The following is a 22,617-nucleotide window of genomic DNA, read 5'->3' on the forward strand; positions in this document are numbered from 1 at the left end:
TTAGAGGAGTAAGTTAAAAATGGAAATACAGCACAAACAAATCATTAAGATACTTCCAAGACTGCAAGTTAATATCTGAACATCTTCATACCTTTAAGATTTTAATCAGTATCTCTCTCTACAGCAGAAATGGTTGGAAGTAATGTTGTATTTTAAGAATATTAAAATATGGCTTCTATCATTTAATGAGAAAATAAAAATTTTATGAAACATATAAACCAACAGCAGCTTTCCACCCTGCTAGAAATAGAGTTTCTGTGCCCTAAATTTGTCACAACTGAAGCTCTTAAATTCATGTTATGATGAAGGGATATTAAGTTATTCCAAAAGGTTAAATTTCCAACCAGACTGCAGATAACCACCCAAAGAATTCACCTTCTCAGTTACTCCTGTGGAAGAGTTAGGGGAGGATCAAACCAACAAAATCATGTGTTACATTTGTAGGTGAATACGAAACAAACCATTTGAAATTGTTAAGAATTCTGCTGTAAAACATGTTCCCCAGCTCAGCTATCATAGCTCAATATGCTTTTTTTTTGCCCCAGTACTAATAAAAACAGATATTGCTGGGTTTGGATTCAGTTATATGTGAGCCAGCAGGTTCTATTTAAAGAGCTGACATTTAACTGTTTTACATCATCTTCTTTTGCTGGTAGCAGTGTCCTAAGTAACATGGAATAAGAGAAACATTCCTATTTTAAGTTTAAATGACTTTGCTTTAAGAACTTTACTTGCCCACATACAAAGTGACCTTGGCCTAATAAGGTAATTATCTCTCTCATTGAGAGAAATCTTAATAGCCGTATAAAGTGTCCCTCTCTCTAAAATATAGGAGATTACAAGTGCTGAAATTAATTTATTTAATGCTATAATGCTTTATCAATATGTTCATTACAGTGATACTAGGTGAAGGCTATAGGTTTTATGAAGCATTGCTCAGAGATGTTCAGTTCCACATCAGCAGTGCTTAACAACTTTAAATCATCTCAAAAGCAGCTGATTTATGGTTTGAACAGAGTTGCCATCTTTCTCCTTTCATGCTATAGCTAAGCTATTTTACACTACAGTAATTCCCAAACATTGAGGAATTTAAAGGTTGGGGACAAAAAACCCGAAGTGGGAGGAAAGTCTTGTTCAGTCATAACCTAATTTTATTATTTCAGATAAAGGAAAAGGATTTTAGGTAAATTTTCACTTTTTAAATACTTGAAATTCAGACTATATGAAATAACATACTTACTGCTGAACTAGTTTGTTTCTCAGGATAAATAAATTTTCAACTTCGAGATAAACTGTTAATAAGTCAAACAACATGGACTTCCACCATACCTTCAAGTTTCTTTTAAAACTAACAGCCTTATACCCAAACACTGATCATGAAGCTAAGGCATTTGTTGTGAAAATATGGTCAGAAAACAAAGAGTTCTCCTCTACCAAGCATACCAGAAAGTAATACTGCCTGTGAAAACCTTAACTAACAAGTTGGTTTCAAAAGGTATACTTGAAGTTTATTTTGGGCAGGAAAAACGGTCCAGTTTAGTACGTTTTTGGATAAAATCTCTTTCATTGCTGGGAAATGAATCCATGCAGTTGCATTCTAACTATCCCATGAAAAAGACTTCCTAATAATCCTGGATTAAAGATTTACCAAGGTTGGGTTTTTTTTAATGCTATTGCAAGTAGCTGAACAGATAACTCTATAAGTAGATCTCAAAGTTGTTTTCTTACCTGCAGCAAATGCAGAACACATTACAAAGAACATTCCAACTGCAATCCTCTTCAGTGAGGATGGAAGCAAGCCATTCCTCTTTAAAATGGGGTCCACCAATTTATCTTTTAAGGGTATTAGGATCAGAATAAGCACTGCATCAAACATAGTCAACCATGCTGCTGGAAACTGAAAGGGTAGATGACTTAAGTTAGCAATGTCATACTCAAGGGTTGACTTTTACTCTTATTTTACAAAGGAAAAAATATTTTTGATGGAACACTGAGATCCAAAATAAACCACAGTGAACTGATAGACACTGTGAAATGAAAAATAAGCTGAGGAAAAAACTCAGCTATTCAGGTTTTCATTTAATTTGGCAGTTCATAACTCCGGCAGCTCAGAAGCACAAATGTAACTCCAACAGTATTGCATACTCTCACTTTCAAGATGCACCTCCAGTTGTGCTGAGGTGGGTGTCGGGGGGGGAGTTTGGGGGGGGTGGGGGGTGTAGGAGCTTTCCACTGGGACTGAACAACATCAAGTGTTCAGAGCAAAAAGGTTCTTTCACAAAAGCAAGTAATACTGCACATAGTTCCAAGAAAAATGAGGAATAAGAAAATTACTGGGCAGATGAAGACAGAACTCTAAGAAAAAAAAATGTAGAACTCAAAGATGTTTTGCAAAGGATTTTTTTTCTAAGATTTCTAAGTTTCAGGTCCTTACTCTGAATTAATTTTGTTAAAACAAGAGTTAACTACATAATTAAAACTATATGAATTCCTTTTGAAAGATGAGATGGCCACTAGCATTACTGCAACATCTGACTTTTTCTGCATACATCCTGAAATATGTTTAATGGAAAAAAAAATCACTTTCCTCTGGGAGCTTTAGTTCTGTTAAGATTTTTTTTGCTCATAGAACACCTGTTTGAGGAATGGTTGATTGTACTCAAATCTAATAAACAAAATTGTGCAGATTATTTAAATGAATAAACACCGAGATAGTTTTTTAAAAGCATTCAAAGTCAGTTATTAGTGGCAAACAAGACAGGAAGTGATTTAGTGCAATTAAATAGTCCCTACTATTTTGTTTCCAGTGATGTTCTCTAGTCTGACAGAATTAAAGTTTTTTTCTACTTCGGTCATGAAAAGTATTTAATAGCCAGGTTCTGTAGATCTCCTATTATTAGGCTTAGAACTTTCAGAAGTATGCCACAGAATGGTACAAACAGTTTTACTAATACAAAATTCAATTAACATTAAATTACACTTGTCAAATGAACAAAGAGCATGGTGTAATACATGTATCCTTTCTCATTTGCCAGATTCAGTAATTGAGAGTAAGATTCCCGTCTGTATGAATGAGACAATTTCTACCAAGCCTAATAATATTTAGCATGTGTTCTGAGCTAACACACTAAGACAGTACAGGAAGATTTATAAAAATGTTATGGCTTGGGGATATTTTTTAAAATTGCATTTAGAACAGTGTCATACTGTACTATGATCTGTGTTTCTGATGCAGATTGAGGTTTTGATACTAAACTGTTTCAGTTGTGTGTGGTGACTCAAGGTTAGAATAGCTGAGTATTTTTCTAGACATGATCCAGGATGACCAAGGGCCCTGTGAGAGTCTAAAGCTACAGCCACGGTAACAGAGGAGGACAACTAGATTCCCTGCAAATCTCAACCACTGCAAGTACCTCAAACCCCCAAGCCTCTAACACAGTGTGGGCATGCATCTCTCACTGCAGATGAGAACCCTGTTTCACTGACTGCTGTTATCACTCCAGTATGGCTGAGATGATGACACACTGCAAAAACAAGAGTTAGCAAAACGTGAACCTTTAGTTCGTCAAAACCTAAGCAGGAGTTGGCACTCTGACAAGAGTTTGCACCAAGAGCATCAAGTCTTTAACTGGCATCAAGCCGTGTCCACATTCAGCTTTGTCAAAATCTCCAACTAGCATTAGCGTATGTATGTGGAACATTTTCAGTGCTCTCTGCATGCAGACCTGTTGTAACAACAGTCATTAAAAATACTATTGTTTTCTTGCTCTGCATTACATTTGTCAGTTCTCCAAAGAACCCAGGCAAATGCTTTCTGGTTCACCAACCCCAAGAAGTTATGATGATGATGATGTTGGTAAAACTGAATTTATCCCGATCTCTCTTTAACCTTTCTCAGGCATTTCAAGATCATGGATTTGAAAATGAAATAATAAGCTGGTTTGGCAATATAAAAATGTTCAGCAGTTTGATATATAAGGTCACATACATTGTTTAGCAATCTTCACATACGTTGAAAAATGCACAGTGAATTCTGCTGAGTTAGTCAAATTCTTGCTCGTTTTGGAATATTTAGCAAAACTTTAAAACTGTCAGTTTACTTCCCTTTCCCATTCACCCTTTTGTTTGCCTCAAATATCACACCAGCAACTGTGTTAACGGTTTGTACAAACACTAATTTGTGTAATTAGAGTCAAGGATGTAGGAATTTTTTATCATTGCTGAATCTGATAAGGAAGAAGAAAAATACCAAATGCCTCTGGCACTGCTGTATTTCGTATGATCAATCACTTGGGGTTTTTTTTGTTTAAAATATATGCTTTTCCATTTTCTACTCTATCAGGAGCCTGCAAATTGAAAGGGCATACACATATTTCATTCTTTTCATACCAAGCAGAAATATATCTTTATTAGCACTGGGCAGAGGTGCCTAAAAAAGCTTAAGGAAGACCTAGACCTGATAAGGTACAATGCTGCTCATGTAAAACGTTGTATTACTGCTCCTTCTCTTAATTACCTCAAATCACTTCCATTTGGAGAAACGAAACTAGTCAGAATCACTTTCAAATATACCACCTACATAATGTAGATTGTGGGTCAGCATCCTTCAGGTGGACCACGTACCAAGGAAGATAACAAAAATTAAATTAACTTTTTTGATTTATGCTGTTAATGCTGTTCAATCACAGCAATGTATTTCAAAATAAAACAACACCACAACTGATGTGCTGCAGAAAAAGGAGCCAGTCACAGTTATGCAAGATAGAAAATCATTATCTAAAATTAACAGGACAGACTAGGATCATTGTTCCATTATCCTTGCCTCAAATTCTGCATACTTTAAGTAAACGCTAAAACCAGGTAATTAACTTTTAAAGTCACACTTTTAAGTTAGAAGAAGTGGCTACATGGCATAAGTGGTATTTTAAAATCTTTTTAGCAAAAGCAATGAAAGCCATTAATTTTTCAAACTAATTTAATTAAACATAATGCTCTACTTACAACTTGAAAACAATTCTAACACCCAAAAACGTGACAAGAAAAGATCAGTTTGTTAACCAAAGCTCCATGTTCATTTCTACACAATAAATATTCAGACTGACAATATTTTTATTTTTAATATTCAGACTGACAATGGAACTCTGAAGTCTTGTGTGCATTTTGTTAGAAGAAAGCTAATCCGCTTCTCTAGTCCAACAGTGACAATGTTCTAACAAGACAGTCACGTGGTTCATAGTAACAGAAAAATCCTGATTCCCCAGCAATAATGTGGAAAGCTCAATGAAATAAGCAAAATCTGTTACATATCAAAATGTAACTGTACTAACCTGTCCTAAAGCAGGAGTAACTACACCCTAAAAAAACCCCGCCTTAAATGTAGTCCACAATTAAAATTGATGCAACTAAAATAGAAGCCTCAGACTAATTAGAATTTTTAAGTAAGAAAATACCTTATTTTTAAATGAACATGCAATTCAAACACCAAAAAACTGAACCTTGAACTGAAAGTGGCCATAGCCTTCCATGCCCAAAAGCTATGCAGAAAAACCCCCTCACAAACTGAGAACTCAGTTGAGGAAATTCCCTTTAGATTCTTTTGTTGATGGCATGCATTGAACTGAAAAAGTCAGAGACTACTCTTTAGTGTTTTTAACTGTGTAAAAGTAACTAGCATTTGGTAGATTTGCAAGTCTTACTTAGCCAGTATCACTAACTTCCATGAAGCCTTCAGCTGTGATTCAGAAGCAGCTGAGTTTTCAAGCGAGTTCAAAGAAAAATTAAGTACAAACATTTTGTATTTTTGATCTGTAAAAAAAGACTGAAGCCATTCTGTCTTATTGCTATTAATTTTAACTAAAACAGAAGAAACTTAATTTTAAAAGAACATTTAGTAAGCCTGTTAATCACTTCCATTCATACTTTTTGTTTTTACTTCTCAGTACCATTTCTGGAATCATGGGATGCCAGCCTTTCTTGAAAAAAATATTGATTGAACAACTTCATCAATACGCTAAACTGATTCAAGGTAAAGTGAATATTGATTAAGCAGTATAAAGTTACAAATGTATCTCAGATTCCAAATTTGCAAATATTAATGTTTCAGTTAAGTATGGATATTCCTGCTGAGTTTGTAGGAATGCTTCTGTACTACTTACAACTTGAAAACTTAGGGAATATAGATTTGTAAGGCTTCTTCAAAGATCATACTTTGTCCACTGAAGGATAAAGACATTCTTAATTAAAGCAGTGAAAGTTACCCGAGTACATTCAGAACAGGACACTCTGAACTCCATATGCCAAAATCTCTGCACTGTGTGTCATGCTTCTGAAAGCCCAATGTCTGTGGCCATCCATTCCCCTTTGTCATTATGGAATTCCCCTTTGTCAATTCATGGAATTTTTGTGCAATACTTACCTGGTTTGCATTTCAACTGAAGAAAACATACTTTTCACTTGTTTTGCCCTGCTTACCGTATGAATAGAGTTGGTGTCATTTGATATTTCAGGAATTTTCAGGTGGAGACTTTGCAATACGTATGTTGTCTGCATCTAGCATTAGGAAAGATGAGTTGAGATTACTTGGAGAAAGAGTAGTGAGAGCAAGATATTTTTACATTTATAATAATTAACAAAGATTATACCAGAAGTGCTAATATACCAAAACAAAAAGAATTCTTGTTAGAACATTGCAAGACTTTTTAAATCCTTATATTCACATTTACTAAAATCACAAAGAATCATTCACATGACTTTAAAAGCAATTTCTGCTTAGTTTTCCCCCAAAACATATTTGCTATCCTAATTCATCCCACTGAGACAGAAGAACCAGAAAGGAATTAATTAAAATGAAATCTAGACTTCTTACCCAGAGCACAATAATTAAGGTATGTTAATCTCTACAACTGTTAGTTTTAGCTATCATTTTAAATGATTTTATTTTCTTTTTTATTATTAAGTCAAAATATTATTTTAGTAGCCGTTTTTCATCTCTCAACTTCAGGGTAAGTTTCATATTTATGAAAGAGCCCCCAGAAAAATACAAAATTAGATAGTTTGTCATGCTGGTGAACTAATACAGCTTTCCACAACAATTTTATCTATCAAATAAAAAAATTCAGAAGCAGCTACCATCACGCAGCATGATTTTTGCTAATATAATATTATTAAAATAATTCCTGAGATGCAATCCCAGATGTGTGAAAGACAAGCAGTTAACATTACTAAATACATGGGTATTAAACAAGTCAAACTGTCAATACCAGCGTTCTGAAAAGTCCTCTTCAATACCTGTCTTCTTTAGAATCACAGCTGTAGAACACTGACTGTAAGTAAACCTTTTAGAACAGTTTGCCCTCAAAAGGTTTTGTGTGTTCCCCTCCAGGTAACTGCTCTGGGGGGTACTTTTCAGACCGGAGTTAGATTTATAACACAGACTCAGAACTGCAACTTAATGCTAGTGCCTCAAGACTTTCAAATGCAACTGGGAGAAGAGGAACTTATGGCCCTTAAATTAAAAATTATGGGGTTTAGATATGTAAAATAAAAATGTATCCATCTGTAACTACTCACTTGAAAATACACTGTCCAGTAAGGTATTAAAGCCAAAAACACAGGGATAATTTTGACGAGAGCTTTCACATCTTCTACTTTATCTTCTCTGAATGGGCCCCCACGAGACAGCTTGGCCGTTTCAAAGAGGCTTTGCTTGCGAGGTTGCTGAAGTACTCCTTGGCCTTCGCTTTTGAAAAGAATTTGAAACATTTAGTTAAGCAACAACAAAAAAATGACATAACTTGCAATCTTGTGACACTTCATTATAAAAAGTTCATGCGTTTCCAAAGTTACAGCAAAACAGCTAGGCCAGAATGGACTGTCAGCAGGTGAAAGCACAAGCTGAAAATTTCCATCATAAAGGTTCCCTTATTTCCCATCCACCCTCCACCACAGATAAATAATTGGCACTGCAATACACAGAACTTAAGAAACAACATCACAAAATACAGGTTATTCTAATTCTTCGAACTGTTTTCCAATCTGAATACATGAAAGGCCATTGCAGAGGAGGCACCTGACATCTCTTATCATCAGTAACTAAATTCAGCCACCAGCATTCCATGGGCATCTCTTAAGAGTGGAGTAACCATTTGGAAAGCAAAAAGCCAGTAAACATTTTGGCTGCCCATCAAGCCGCTTACAACATTAAATGGAGATGACTGTTTTTCAAATCAGAAGGCATCCCATATCATATCTAAGCAGAGAAGAAAGTTAACTAATGCTTAAAAGCAGCATACTTAGGTCACATCAGAATCTTTCAGAATCTGAACTGGCAAGACAGCATTCAATTAAAAACAGCAAACTTGATCTTGCAGCATGGAGATCCAGTGATCTCAAAATGTGCCTCTCTCATCCCTGAACTCCCAGAAAATATCTCCAGGACTCCAGTTTTCCAGATCCAGTTCTCAAAGCAAAACTACGTATTTCAGTGTATTCCCTAGTGTGACTTACTGCTGGCTAGTTTTAACTAACTACTTCCAACTCTTAGGCCAATTCACTGAATTCAGACCATACAAAAGAGCTCATTACAAACCTATTAGTTGAATGTTCCACATCTCTCTTTCTTGAGCAACAAGAATACGCGAGAATTTTGAACATGTCTGTGAAGGCACTACCATCGGGTGGTTTTGTGATGAAGAAACTCTGACCGCATAAGAAAACCATGAATGAAATCCCAATGCAAACTGTTGGGATACTATATCCAATAACAAAGCTCACATTCTGTTGAATGTATGCAATGCCTCCCAGAGAGAGAATAGCTCCCAAATTAATGCTCCAATAAAACCAATTAAAAAATCTTCTTGTGGCTTCCGGACCCCGATCTTTGACCTGGAAAAGATCAAAACCAAGTCATTTAATTTCTGAAGAAAATGAAGCCTGTTTATTAGAATTCAATCAAGTTCAATGCACTGAAGAGTTGAGGTATAATTTAGCATCATACTGAAATGATTTAAGTGTTCTGGGCTTACCATGGTATTTGATGAAATGACCCCTTACTGAGCTACCCCATTACACCAGTGACCTTCTAGAAGTTCAGCACAGGGATAGAAATGCCATACAATACTAAACTACATAGCTTCCCCATAGAGGCCGTTATTATTTCTACTGCACTGTCTCTCATTTGGTCATTTACACAAAGCTCACTCTGATTACTGTCCCATAATCTACAGAAGATAAAATAATTATTTTTAAAATAATTAAATTAATAATAATTAAATAAAACTAATTTAATAATTAGTTAAAAAAAGTTAAGCTAACTAAAAATTCTTATATTAGTATTATTTCAACAATTGCTTCCTCCAACTGTATAGACGTAACAGTTAACCATACTCCATTTACTAAGCCTCAAATGACTACTTGGTAATTAAAACATAAATGTAAATTTTAACACAGTGCTAATGCCTCTCATCAGAACATAAACTGAAGAATTGCTATTCTGACCTTTACAAAAAAAAATTTAAAAATTAAATTTGGGTTCCCTGAGGTATGACATGGCCCCAGTAAACATTTATCCCTCTATTAAGTTAGCACTGCTCATAGCGCTATTTTTCTGCTTGTAGCTCTCAATATCTCTCCAGTGAAAGTAAAGACATCCCTGGTTTACAGAATTATCCTGTACAGTTTTCAGCATCACTCTTTATTCTGTATTACCTATCATAAGTCACCCCATGTTTTGTAATTATGTCACAGGGACCCAGCATCACTCATAAGATGTGATGTGAGAGAAATTATGCAAGTTAAAATTTAAAATTCATTAAAAAGATCAACTAGTCTGTAGAAGAATTCATAATACCCTATTTGTCACTGTTTTATGACTGAAAAGCCATTAACAGTGACTAGCAAGTCAGTGCCATGCACCAGTCTTGCTGAGTCAGTTGTTTTTGATTTCTAACTGCAAGTTTTCCTTCCTCATTTGCCAGCTCTTCCAAAGATCCCTGTTTAGTTGGCAATATGAAAAGCAAGCTATGTCTTGAAATAAGTTTTTGATGTCGTCGGTTCTGATTTAAAGCTTCAAGTTTCTCAGTGGTGCACAAACCCATCTATATCATTTAACCACGCCTAACGAGAAATATGAAGGCACCTACTCCTACGCATAGTTAATAGCATTGTTAGGCATACAGGTAGGTCTGTTAGCATGTCAAACACAATCCTGGAGCCTATACCCAAGAAATTCTCTCCAGTTTCAACTTGGTACTCATTTCCTAATTTTATCAGTCATCCCCTGCAGTAGTGTATGAAGCTAGAAACTCCTTCTAAACCCCAAATGGCAACAGGATATTAGCAAACAATTACTTCGGAAGCACAGTGCTCCAACTTATGCAAAGAGTTAGCAATCTATTTTATGAAGTTTCCATTTCTTCATCATAAAGTCTTAGTTCTCTTATAATTTCTGCAAGGAAGATAACTTCCCATCCTCCCTCTTACAAATGACCTTGCTTATGTCTATGCAAAGAAAAGCTGGGAGATGAAAGCAAACTTTGATACAGGTAAGAACAGGGCAAGTACAACATGATGCTCCTATCAAGTATTATCCCAGCCTTGAACCATCAGCTCTGAGAAACTTCCTGAAACAAGGATGGTTTCTATCTACTTAATAAATGCAGAAGATCTTGCTTCCATGAACTTGCCCAGCCTGCCTCTGAACCCAGGTCAGCTTTTAGAATCCATAATAGCCTGTGGCAAAGAGCTCCCCAGCTAATTACACAGTGGGAAGAACCACCTCCATTTGCCTGTTTTGAACCTGCCCTGTATTAACCTCACTCATTTTACCTAGTTCCAGGAAACAACAGAAGACAGCTGAGCTTTATCGCATCCCTGGTCCACTTCTGCCTCTCTCCCCTTGACCATTATTTCCACAAACCGCTGCCACATCTTCCTTCTAGCTGCCTTTTCAGAGACAGGAAGTTGTAGACTGTTCCACGATGCCTTTCATGGGAACTACTGACCATGTCTGTGGCCCTTCCCACTCCACCTCCTGTATCCTTTTTGAAACAGAGTGACCAAAAAGGAATGTAGCGCTCAAGGGACAGACACACCACAGACTTACAATAAAAATAACACATTTTCCACTTCCTCATCAAAGTACGAGGAAACAGAAAAACACCCTAAAAATCACATTACTGCCGTGTCTGAAATGCCACTATGGCATTTTACTGATAAACATTAATAACTTAATAAAAATCACACTGAACTAGCTGGTGGATGGATATCTTGTCAAACTGGAAGAATTATGAAGATGTCTTATCAAAACCAGAAAACACGGTAGTTAAACGGCAAACCTTGTAGCTCCTTTCAAACATCACATCAGCTGCCCAAAATATTAGCTATATTACATTTACAGCAGGCTACTCAGTTTCCCCTGCTAGCTATTATTTGACAGCACAAAAGAGATTGGTTTATTCTCTTCATAAGCGGACGCTACATTTTAATTTGGGACCAAGAAGAAGAAAACCATGTTAGAATTTTATTATTTTATTTTTATCAGGGACAAGTATTTTTCACAAAACTGCAGGAATTCTTGTTTTTTCCCCTTATGCTTGCATTACTTTCAATCACCCAAGCAGAAAGAAAAATTTATCACTTCCGCTGCTCAATTTCATCTGTGCTCAAGCACAGCAGCACTCTCCTTGTGGTACCACCACCACCGGCTTCATTATATTTTTAACATCCTACCAGCAACTGCAGCAGGAAGATGATGCACATAAATGGCACAAATACCATGTGGATCCTGGATCAAATCTGTCCCGCGAGCTAAGGGTTCCACATCCCTGCACTGAAAGTCAAAATAGGTATGTTTAAAAGATTTTGTCCCCATCACAACAAAACAGCTTAAAAACGGTAGTAGTGCCTAAAAGGTATGAAAAAGGTCAGCTTCTTGCATTTACCATGTTTTACTTACAACAGGAAAATGCAAACAATGTCAGCAAAATGCCGTGGAGAGAGTGCAAGGCATCCCATCACTGAGCAAAAACACTGTAGTAAAACTGTTGCAAAGGTGTCCTGACTCAATGAACATTAGCCAGTATCTAATACACACGATCTATTTGCTCTAGATAACTCATTGTTTCACAAGTGAGCTCAGATTCAGACATTTTCCACAGAATTTACCAGTGTTGGACAGCTGTCACTTACACAGATCAACTCCCACTACCTAACATCCAGTCCTGAGTCTCCAGTTCACTACCCCGCATTCCTCAAACCTTACACACAGTTTTTCTCCCAACTACATGGGGTAGCCCATCATTCTCCAGGAACACTAGGGAACAATCCAGTAGTGCTTCTGCTTCAATAAAAACACAGAATGGCCTACTGTACAAGGAGCATCCCAACTGCCCTAAATTTTCCTCTTTTAAACCACAGGGCAAATTTCAATTTAAAAAACCCCAAACCCTCCCATCACTCCCCAAGAACTAAACAAAAACACTCCACCAAAAAAACCCCACCCACAAAGAAATGAAGGAAATGAGCAATTCTAAGCATTCTCTCCACAGCTGCTTTGTCAGACATTGGCCACAAGTCAATGCTGCCTGCATTCAGGTGGGCCTCTAAAGAGGAAATAAAATAATCTTCCTACTTTCAAGACATCGAACATAACTTTTGAAAAAGAAAATCTAACGTAACATTTGATTTTTCTACAGTCCAAGAGGTGTTTTCTTGATATACATGATAACTATCCTTTACATATAATTAATTCAAATGCAGAAAGAAAAGCACAGGGACATTCTGAGTTTTACAACTGGGACCTACAAGGTACTGCATTTCAAAATAGTAAAGGAATAGTTCTCAAAATCAGAATTTCTAATACATAACACTTATCAGATTGATTATGGTCAGATGAGATGCAACTATGACCACAGTTATCATGATAAAGAATTCTGGGTGCCTGGAACACTATGTTACAGGAACTGTGTAATCGTTGGAGACATCAGCTGTATAACTCTGCACTGCAATACTCTAAACTCATTTAGGATATAAGGTTAACATCTTACAATCAGAACAAAATTTTAAATGCACTAAAATAAAGGAGAGAAAGACTAACTAGATCTTTAGTTACAACACCTGATGGAAAGTCACTACAAATACCTGACCGACAGCACCTTCCATAGCACAGCTGTCCCTGAGGTTAATACTGAGACCTCATTCTGACTTAGAAGAAAGATGATCACTTGCTGAATTATCCCTCCCCTGGATTTTTCAATGCCAGCTTTCTTATGAAATGATCCAAGTACTAACCAGAGCAGCTTGTACAGCTTGAAACCAAAAATACTACACAGCTCAAATATTAAGATTCTGTTAGATTTTCCTGATTTTTATGTAAAGAGACAGGAATCTATAGAAGCATCATTGCTTCTCCATAGTTCCCATGTTTAGGTTCTTTGCTTTGTCACGAAGTAATTTCCCAGCTCTCTACAGCTATGTCAGTTCCAAAGAAATGGTTAACCACAGGATTTCTCATTTTTGCTGCAGCTACTGCCTATCTGGTGCCTACCATTCTGCTGTGACATCTGATTTCTGACATCACCTGCTAATGATCTCAAGTATTCCCTAAACCTCAACATTTCAAAGATCCAGTATGTCATAATCTTCTCTCTCTCCCTCTTCACATCATGACAGATCCAAAGCTATGACCTCCTATTTGACTCACATAAAAAGATTATTTAAAAGTTACTGACATTAGCAGTTTTCATTTGTTCCTGTATTCAACTGACAGTCACAAGTGACAAATGTAACAAAAACCCCCAAACTTATCCCAGCCAATTATGTGAGCAGCCACAAAACAGAGCAAGGATGAAAATGTAGAAGCTTGCCCTTGCCCTTAGCCTACAAAAGAAAGAGCAATGACAACAGTGTTCTGCAGTCAAGTTTACTCTTACAAAATTCTGACCTTCTAATCCATCACTGCAGACACCAGTTATTCTTTGAGAACATCTGGAGAGAGGTCAGTAACAGAGCTCTCAGTAACAGTACTAGTCAGCTGCTACATAATTTCAAATTTTTATGCTAAAATTTGGCCAGTCCACCTTTAAAGTCTGCTTCCTCTCACTAGTGTCATATCTATTCTGTTTCTGTAGGAAACAAATTACTACTGCCCATGTGAATGCCACAACTTCAGTTTTCAAACTGTTATCTGCAATCTTAGACAGTTCAACAACAACAAAAAGCAACCTGCACTTAGTGACCTTCGGTTCTTTATACACGGTCCCCATTCTTCCCCAGAGGCTGGAAAATCTTAAGTTCTACAAATAAATAAAGGTTGAAAAACACTATAAAGACATCTTTAAATCAGCTATTTCCAGTGGTGTCCTGCCTCTGGTGATGCTACTGCAGCAATAATGGTTTTAGCAAAGCTAGAAGATTTTTGGCAGGTTATGGACTGATAGTTTCAACTACTATGATGGCAATTGAGAAATAAGATACAGCGTGGGTTAAAACTAGCACCTCTAATCACCCTAACCCCCGAACAGATTCATCTATAATTAGAACAATTATTATAGCTGATACTAGATCAGCAGTCTACTACTAATGTTGGCTTCAATGCTGGAGCTAAACCAGCTTTCACAATAATGAGGGATAGTCATATTGTTTCCTAACTACAGAAAGTCACAACTGCTACATAGAACAGGAAGTGACAGCAAAACACTCGCACTTAAAAGGGGAACTGGAAAGTGCCAGGTTATACATATCACATGATTATAACCACTATTCTGAGAACCATCAGTTCAGATTTAGACCTGTATGATGGATCAATCTGCAACTTTCAGAAAAACAGCTCTTATTTATACCTTATATATATTATATATAGTCTATACCTAGGTTGCATTACCTTTTTTTCCTGTTGACTGGCAAAAGTTACTCTATACTAAGTCTACTTAGTCACTTGTAACAGCACTCCTAAAAGTATCCATTTAACAGAAACTAAAAAAATACATCTTTTTAACTTCAGAGGAAAATAAGTATTGGGATTTAGTTTCTAATTTTCCACAAAGTGATTATTCTAATAAAAAAAAAAAAAAAAAATCTTCATTGTATTTGGGCTCGCCACCCAAATTATACATCATATGTTAAAACTGAAGGATTTACATGGTAATTTTTAAGAGATCTGCAATGAAACGTAATTAACAATATCTGAAAGGTGGTTCATGTCAGCTGAAGTACATGTTACACAATTGATATTTTCCTTTGGTATTTAAGGGAAAGAGGACAAATCCTATCAGCACACACCCAGCCAAAACATGTTTGCATTGTATTCTGGCCTCCCAAGAATGTGACTCTGGGAGACAGACTTTATTCCCAGCAATACATATCTATCTACCCAGCAGTTTGCTACATTTCTATGCAGGGAGAAGGCACCCAAGAGGGCCCAAAACTGCACAACAAGGTTAAGTGGTGTGCTGTAATATATTTAACAATAGGTAGGCCAGAAAAAGAGAACGGGAAAAATTCAGTCCTCGGCAGAGCTCTACTGATTATTATGAACCAGAAAGGAGTATTTCTTTTGCTTCACCCCACATAAATCACTGTGAATTATCTGCAAACCTAGCCAAAAATTGCTTTCTGTGAAATCCTGGGGGGAAAGCCTTTAAAAAAATCCAGCTACAACAGCTACACTTCCATTGGCAATGGCTCTTCCTTTGCTCTGCTCCTACCGTTATTTATCTCTTATATTTAATGTTCATAAAGTGTTCTGGGGATAAGCAGTCAGTTTTGAAAAACACCTTACAAGATAAAGTCATATTAAAGCTATTTCACTTGATAGGCTCATGCTGGCTTAAACAGAACCAATACACAGGGGACACACAATCCTATGCTATAATAATGTTTTACATTTATCTACTGCCTTTCACCCAGAAGTCCAGAATTTATAATACATGAAATGCCAAAGAATGACAAATGTAAACTGCTGAACAGAGAACAGAGGTATGTTTGGCAAAGATATTGTGGTAGATCCTACCTCTCAAAATGAATTTCATGGCATTTCTGAAACCTGCTCTAACCAGAACTCAATGGGCCAGTAAACAGACATGCAACTGGATCAGAGCTATCTTCCTTGCTTTGACATCAAGAACAGTTTGTTTAGAAAAGCTACTCCGTATCTAAGCATCTGAAATTCTCAATATGTAAAGTAGAAATTATACTTCAACGTCCACAGTCAGCGTATTACCTTAGCATAAGGTAAAAAAAATACATGCAACATCTCATTTCAGTTGATACTGAACTACGAGCTGTCTCTCAGATACGTTCTGTAAAGCCCCTTGGTTCTGCAGTGATGATCCAATGAATGATATCACTGAAGTGGATCTGAGTAAGGTCATTTGACAGGACGTGTCGTTATTAGAACAGCACAGGTAATACGTTTACCATGTTCAGAGCACCTTCCCACCCGTCATCTGGCACAACGTTAGCCTGCACAAAAATATCACTCAAGGGCACAGTGCAGTACACAGGGAATACCTAAAGCATAAAAAACTGTTTGTTCTCTATCCTTCATTTACAACAGGATTATAAAGGCCTCTGACCACTGCCCTTGAAGGCCCATGCTATCCTTGCCAAAGCTAAAATGTGTATCAGGTATTTTACCTGATGAGCTTTCTAAGGTTAAATTAACTGGGTACAAATTCCACAAAGAGAATAATTAAGAATCCACTTAATGGCCATTAAGTATTCCAACTCCTCAAGATGGTGATGGCTTAGCTGAATCAGGTACCACACAGAAGGCAGGGATACCAGGAAACCAAGGGCCATAAGAGATCAGACACCACATAGACATCAGAATTATATCTAACAGGGTACAACTTAACATCTTGCATTACACAGGGAACAAAGCTGGAAGATCTTATTCCCTCTGAGACTTAACACCCACAGAGATGCGAATCAGTAGGCGCGCTGTCCGTCGCACCAAGGCAGGCCCCTCTGCATGACTGACTGACTGACTCCTGACAGCCATCCCCTGGCTCAGATCAGCACCCACAAAACAATTCGACAGCTGCCAAAAAATACTTGACCTGGTCCGCCCCAAAAGGGGTGATGTTGGCCTTGACCGACCCGACGCCCAGCCCCACGAGGACCAGTCCGACGAAGGTGGCGGTGGCGCAGTAGCGGGTGGCTCCCACCTGGGAGCAAGGCGCCACGGTGGCGTTGACCGCCGGAGAGGAGCAGTTCTCTACGGGGAACAAGGGGATGTCCCCGCAGAGGCCCTGGCGGGTGTGCGGCGCGGCGATGACGGGGAAGGCCAGCATGCCCAGCAGGTAGAGTGCCATGCTGAGCAGGATGGTGCCAAACTTGCCCAGGAGGGCATCAGCCAACCAGCCGCCGAAAGGCGACACCAGGTAGGTGATGCCCATGAAGAGCAGCAGGGCCTGGCTGGCCTGGGCACCCTCCCAGCCGTAGGGAGGCCCGTTGAGGAAGAGCACCAGGTTGGAGGTGATGCCGTAGAAGGCCACTCGCTCCAGCAGCTCGGCCAGCAGCACGGCGGCGCAGGCCAACCGCCGCCCGTGGAAAGCGCCGCTCGCCGCCCGCCCGCGCTCCCCGCTGCTCAGCAAGGGGCTCCGCTCGCTCGGTTCGGCCTCCTCCATGTCGGCGCCGCCCGACCCACCCCCGCCGCGGACCCGCCGCGCTTCCCGGCCTGAGGAAACTTCGCCGCCGTCGCGCGGCGGGGCCCGGCGCGGCCCGCCCACAGCGGACAGGCACGCCGCCATTGGCTGAGGGCGCCGTCGCTCCGCCGGCAGCACCGTCACGTGGATGGCGGGGCTGCAGGAAGAGGCGTCCGAGGCGAGACGGGGCGGGGCCAGAGGGGGCGGGACATGGCGGGCCGGAAGCGGCGGGGGGGGGGGGCGGCGCGGGAGGGGCCCGGCCGGGGCCCGGCCGGGCCGAGCGGGGCGCCGGGCGTCTGCTCCGCGGCGGGGCTGGGCTCCGCCGGGCCGGGGCTGCGTTACCCCGCCGCGTGTGCGGAGCTTCAGCGGGCAAGGGAGGCGGCAGCTCTCCCCCAGGTTTTGCCTCGCCGCTTTCTTTAGGCTGCCAGGCGGGGGGGGGAGGCTGCAAGCAGAGAAAATGGATTTGATGGTTACTTCGTGCGTTGGTTCAGGCTGGGAATTATATTTTAGGCATTAAGTGGAGCTGTGCGACTATTATCGACACAGATTCAGTACTGGCTTCCACGAGAGCTCTCATTTTCTCCTTAGGTTTATGTAGCGAGAACAATGACAGCCAAGTTAAAATGCGGCTTGTTCCCCTACTTCGCTTCTCAGTTGGAAAAGCAAAAGCGAGGATTGTCCCCGTAAAATGGTCATCCTGCAGAAAAACCGTGAATCTAATTTGTAAATTGCTTTTTGGTTTTCGTTTGTTGTTTGGTTTTTGGGTTTTTTTGGTCCGTGTTAGGCTGTGGTAAATCCCGCTGGGAGCTGCACCCCGACGACTGGCCCAGCAGGATGGGAGAGCACCCGCTGGCTGTGTTGTACCTCCGAAGCCAACTTTGTCTGAGATGTTTCTGCAGTAAGAACACGTCATAAGTACATGCAGAGCATGAAGGCTGATTTGAATGGAGCAAAGTGCGTGATTAAAATGAGAACATACACCTTAGTGGTTGCAAGATTAGAGCCCTAAGACGTTCTTTTGTTCCACCATCATGTACGTTGAGGTAAAGACTGTGGAAATAAACGTAACCGTCTTCAACAGCACATCTTAAAGTCATATTTTTTGCCAGAACAAAGTAGGAAAGATACTTCTGGTTGTGTGCTTTCAATGAAAAGGTAAATTGGCTGACATCATAGTTACACCCAACATCTAGGAATGACTTCAAATTTTTGGAACAGCGTTGGTAATTGAGCAAGCAATGCTTATAAAAGTAAATATATTCATTTAATGATGGGCCTTTGTAAATAACATATGCCATAAAAATGACTCATTAACTATATTTGCTCTCTTAACTAGTTAAATTTCATGACAAAGGACAATGAGGAAATTGCAACTAGCTGTACAGAGATCTCTTTTTTGTGAACTACTGTAACATGACTGATTCTGTAATTTAAAAAATTACATTTTGGCTTTGCCCAGCTTAATATAGTAATCATGTCAATTGTGATTACATTTTCTAAGGGGCCTAGTAATACTTGCTACAGACTACAAAGTAATTAAGCACACTGCATTATTGTGTGTTTTAATATATGCAGATACCACATTTTAGACCCTTCATAATTCACCTTTGTGAATGGGGTGAGATTTTTATATTGGCCTACCCAACAACTGTTACAAACACCTTGCAATGCTGAATAGTATTTGAAATGCACTTTATAAAATGTTATTTAAATATTCAGGTGTTGAGAAGTAGGTACTTTCACTAACATTTTAAAGCTACTGCAGTAACCTGAACATTCTCTCTGGAAGTATAGCAGCTTCAGGAAGGTGTTTTTTAATTTTCCTCCAAACAAGATACTTAGCTACAGTATATTTAAAACTTCATTAAGATACATCCATGACCCTTTCTTTGAATACAATGAATGCATATATGTGTATACAGTGATACATTAGTGCATATACGTATCTTTGAAGACACAATGCTGCAAAGACTTGCAGATTTTTAATTTTTTCAGTCGAGGCCTATATAGCATAAAAACCAGAGTTACCATAAATAGTCATAAAATGTTAAGACCTCTTTGAATGTTTATTTCATTCTTATTTCTCAGATGACTGGTTAAGTTTCCTCATTTGTCTCATGGAGCAGGCCTTGTCTTACTTTGATGTTTGCATTTTTGTCTTTTTTGTGTTACACACTAAATGTGCTGGATAGCTATTGTCTGGTTTTAGAGCTAGCAGTGGTGAAAAGTTACCATGGCCAAGCCATTTGTAATTAGGTATCTCATGCAGATCTCAAAACCACAGCTTCCTTTTAACCCAAAAGATGACTTTCTGAGCATCATCACACCTTCTGGTTTAGGCCATGCAACTAGGAAATGTCCCTGTTTTGTGTTACATAGGCTGGTTTAGGTACAGGACTGCAGAAAGAAGGAAAGGTGTGTTCCTTGGTTGGCACACACACTGCCAACCTTTCTTGGCGCAGTGCAGCTGGAAGAGCTCTGTTGTGTGTAGGAGATCTTGAAACCAGAAGGAGGGTCTGCTGGGAATGTATAAGAGTAGCAATGTGTCAGAAGGTGAAATGCAGCTGCATTAACTTCATGCAGTCTGTCTGTTAGACTGAAATCGGGCAGCAGTGACTAACAGGGGTGGCTGGTGCTAGATTTGAGGGTGGTAAGTGCCCTCAGTAGCCCAAATGCGCTTCGTATTAGTTTCACTTACAGTGAAACTAACTTCAAAGCTGGAATCCTGGCTGGATTGACAAAAGCCCTCTAAATTTCAGTGGGGCTGGGATTTCATGCCAGAAACGCTTTCTAAAATGCTGATGAAAAGATTCCTTAAATTAGCATTTATTCTATTTTTAGCGTTCATGCAGGATTTGTGGCTCTTCCAAGTTGTACCCATCTTTTTTGGTTTGGGTGGAGTTTAAAATGGTCTGCAGTGTTGTGCTGAATTATTTCTAAGTGATAACTCGGTAAGATGCATAGTTGAACATAACTCTGCAGCATGAATATCCATGAGTAAAACATGAGCCAGTGTACCAAAACACTTAGTTTGCCAGAACACAGTCCAATATATATCTTTTATCACTTCTAAACCCTCAATTCCTGAATACCCGTCATCCTCAGAGATCTACGCAAGTTACTTGAAGAGCTCCTATTTTAAAAGTTATTACATTTAAGAACCTTTCTCTTTATGTGGCATATTTTACTCCCCCTGACGTTGAGACCTGCAGAGTAATTTAAGCCACAATAAACAGTTTGGAGCCCACCCTTCCCTGGCTTCTACAGCCTTGGGGAAACACAAGCATCCTGTGGCCCTGTGGTGAATTACATCAGGGAACCAGACCAGGTTATAAGCATACAAGCAAAAAAAAGAGTTTTCTGGTAGATCAAACCCTCCTTCTCATATGTCTTACGGCTGCAAATGTCCTGCATGCATTCTCCATGTTTTTGCAAAATGTTGAACTCAAGGCCGTGGATATCTACAGTCAGGCACCCGACCCCTATCAATGTCCCAGCAGAATCTCTAATCTGGCCTCTCAGTGCTGCAGCCCCACCCATCCGATTTTAGCTGATCACTGTGTTTCTGACTGTAATTGGGGTTTATCCTGTAGACTGCCTTGATAGTTTGGGACACAGTTTCCTTCGCCCTGGGTTTGGGCTCTTCATTTTTCTCCTCCTTGCTTTCTTGTAACTCTGGGTTTGGCCTGATGCTGCAGAAGCTAAGGTTCTTCATGAGCTTTCCCCTGGTTTTAGCCACCTTTGGCTCCGGTTCCTCATATGGCCTTCCTGACGTTTAGTGTGGTCTTTGACCGTCCTGTTGCCTTGTTCTTTGGACTAGCACATTCCTCTGGCCTTTCTGGTTGCTGGCATCTGATCCACAATTAGTTTTTTTCTTCACTCCTGCACTGACTATGAACCACTTTCATCCTGAGAGACACGTGGTGACTGTGGTGTGGCTGAGGAGCTGCTTCAGGGGACAGCAGCTGATACAACCTTCCCCTGATGTTCTCCTCAGGAGGTCCCTCGCACGGCCAACAGTTTAAGGCTTGCAGCAGGTCATCTCTGTGACCGTTTAATGAAAAGCTGTACCAACGGAGGAGGCGGGGGCAAGAGACCCAAACCCATTGGCGCTGGCGGGAGCTTGGCTCTGGACTCAGGTGCCCTCTGACCAGGGACACCTGGCGCGACCGTCCCCTCCCCAGACGGGTCCCGTCACCCCGGGGGCCGCGCTCAGCCCTGGCGGGTGGCTGGGAGCCACGGGACGCGGCTTCGCGGGGGGCCCGGAGCCCCGGGGCGGCGGCGGGCGCCACTCCCGCTCCTCCGCGCGGTTTCCGGGAGGCCGCGGGGCCGCGCCCGGGCCGCCGGCAGGTGAAGGAGGCGGCGGCCGCGGCGCGGCCCCTCAGGGCGGTGGCTGCCGCCCGGGCGGACAGGAGGGGCCGCTATGAGGCTGCTCTTGCTGGCGTGTACCAGGGCGCAGACCGGCAACGCGACCACCGCGGCCAGGATACAGTAAGTGCCCCCCCCGCCCCGCGATGCGATGCGAGAGCATCCCCGCCGCCTGCCGCGTTCCCCCGGGGCATCCCCGCCGCCGCTCCCCTCTCACCGGCAGGGAGGCGGGGCCGCCCCCCCCCTCGCCTCACGCCGAGGCCGCCGCAGCCCTCCCCGGCGGGCAGACGGGCTCCGCGGCGGGGGCCGGGGCTGGGGCCGGGGGCGGCGGGGCCCGGCCGCCATTCGCTGCCGCCGCTGGCGCACGGAGGCGGTGTGCGCCCCGCTCCGCCGCGTGGATGGCGGGCGAGGGGCCGGCGGCCGAGCCCCGGGGCTGGCGGCGGGCGGGGGGGGGGATCCGCCGCTTGCCGGGGAGCCCGGGGCCTGCGGGCCGTGGGTCAGGGCCCCGCTGCGGCTCTGTCTGGGCATCGCGTCCCCCTGTGTCCGTACTACAGGGGGGTAAGGGAGAGGGGCAGCAGAGGGATTCCCTCCGAAAAAAAAAAAA

The 22,617-nt window shown here is 40.9% G+C and overlaps 2 protein-coding genes across 3 annotated transcripts in view; one reads left to right on the forward strand and one right to left on the reverse strand.

The window, feature by feature from the left end:
* SLC15A4 (solute carrier family 15 member 4) overlaps nucleotides 1-17,681 on the reverse strand; it is a 30,630-nt gene extending 12,949 nt beyond the window's left edge. Inside the window, exons 1-5 of the mRNA XM_074921501.1 lie at nucleotides 17,058-17,681; nucleotides 8,588-8,883; nucleotides 7,570-7,738; nucleotides 6,472-6,549; nucleotides 1,729-1,897 (exon numbers count right to left, since the gene is read on the reverse strand). Coding sequence (XP_074777602.1) covers nucleotides 1,729-1,897; nucleotides 6,472-6,549; nucleotides 7,570-7,738; nucleotides 8,588-8,883; nucleotides 17,058-17,627 — 1,282 coding nt within the window. The 5' untranslated portion in view covers nucleotides 17,628-17,681. The remainder of the gene's footprint in view (nucleotides 1-1,728; nucleotides 1,898-6,471; nucleotides 6,550-7,569; nucleotides 7,739-8,587; nucleotides 8,884-17,057) is intronic.
* A 3,995-nt stretch (nucleotides 17,682-21,676) lies between these two features.
* Nucleotides 21,677-22,617, forward strand: part of GLT1D1 (glycosyltransferase 1 domain containing 1) — a 59,772-nt gene continuing 58,831 nt past the window's right edge. For both annotated transcript variants that reach the window (XM_074921507.1, XM_074921508.1), the window contains exon 1: nucleotides 21,677-22,136. In XM_074921507.1, coding sequence (XP_074777608.1) covers nucleotides 22,069-22,136 — 68 coding nt within the window. In that variant the 5' untranslated portion in view covers nucleotides 21,677-22,068. The remainder of the gene's footprint in view (nucleotides 22,137-22,617) is intronic.

The sequence above is a fragment of the Athene noctua genome, chromosome 17 (assembly GCF_965140245.1).
Source record: "Athene noctua chromosome 17, bAthNoc1.hap1.1, whole genome shotgun sequence".
Lineage (NCBI taxonomy): Eukaryota > Metazoa > Chordata > Aves > Strigiformes > Strigidae > Athene > Athene noctua.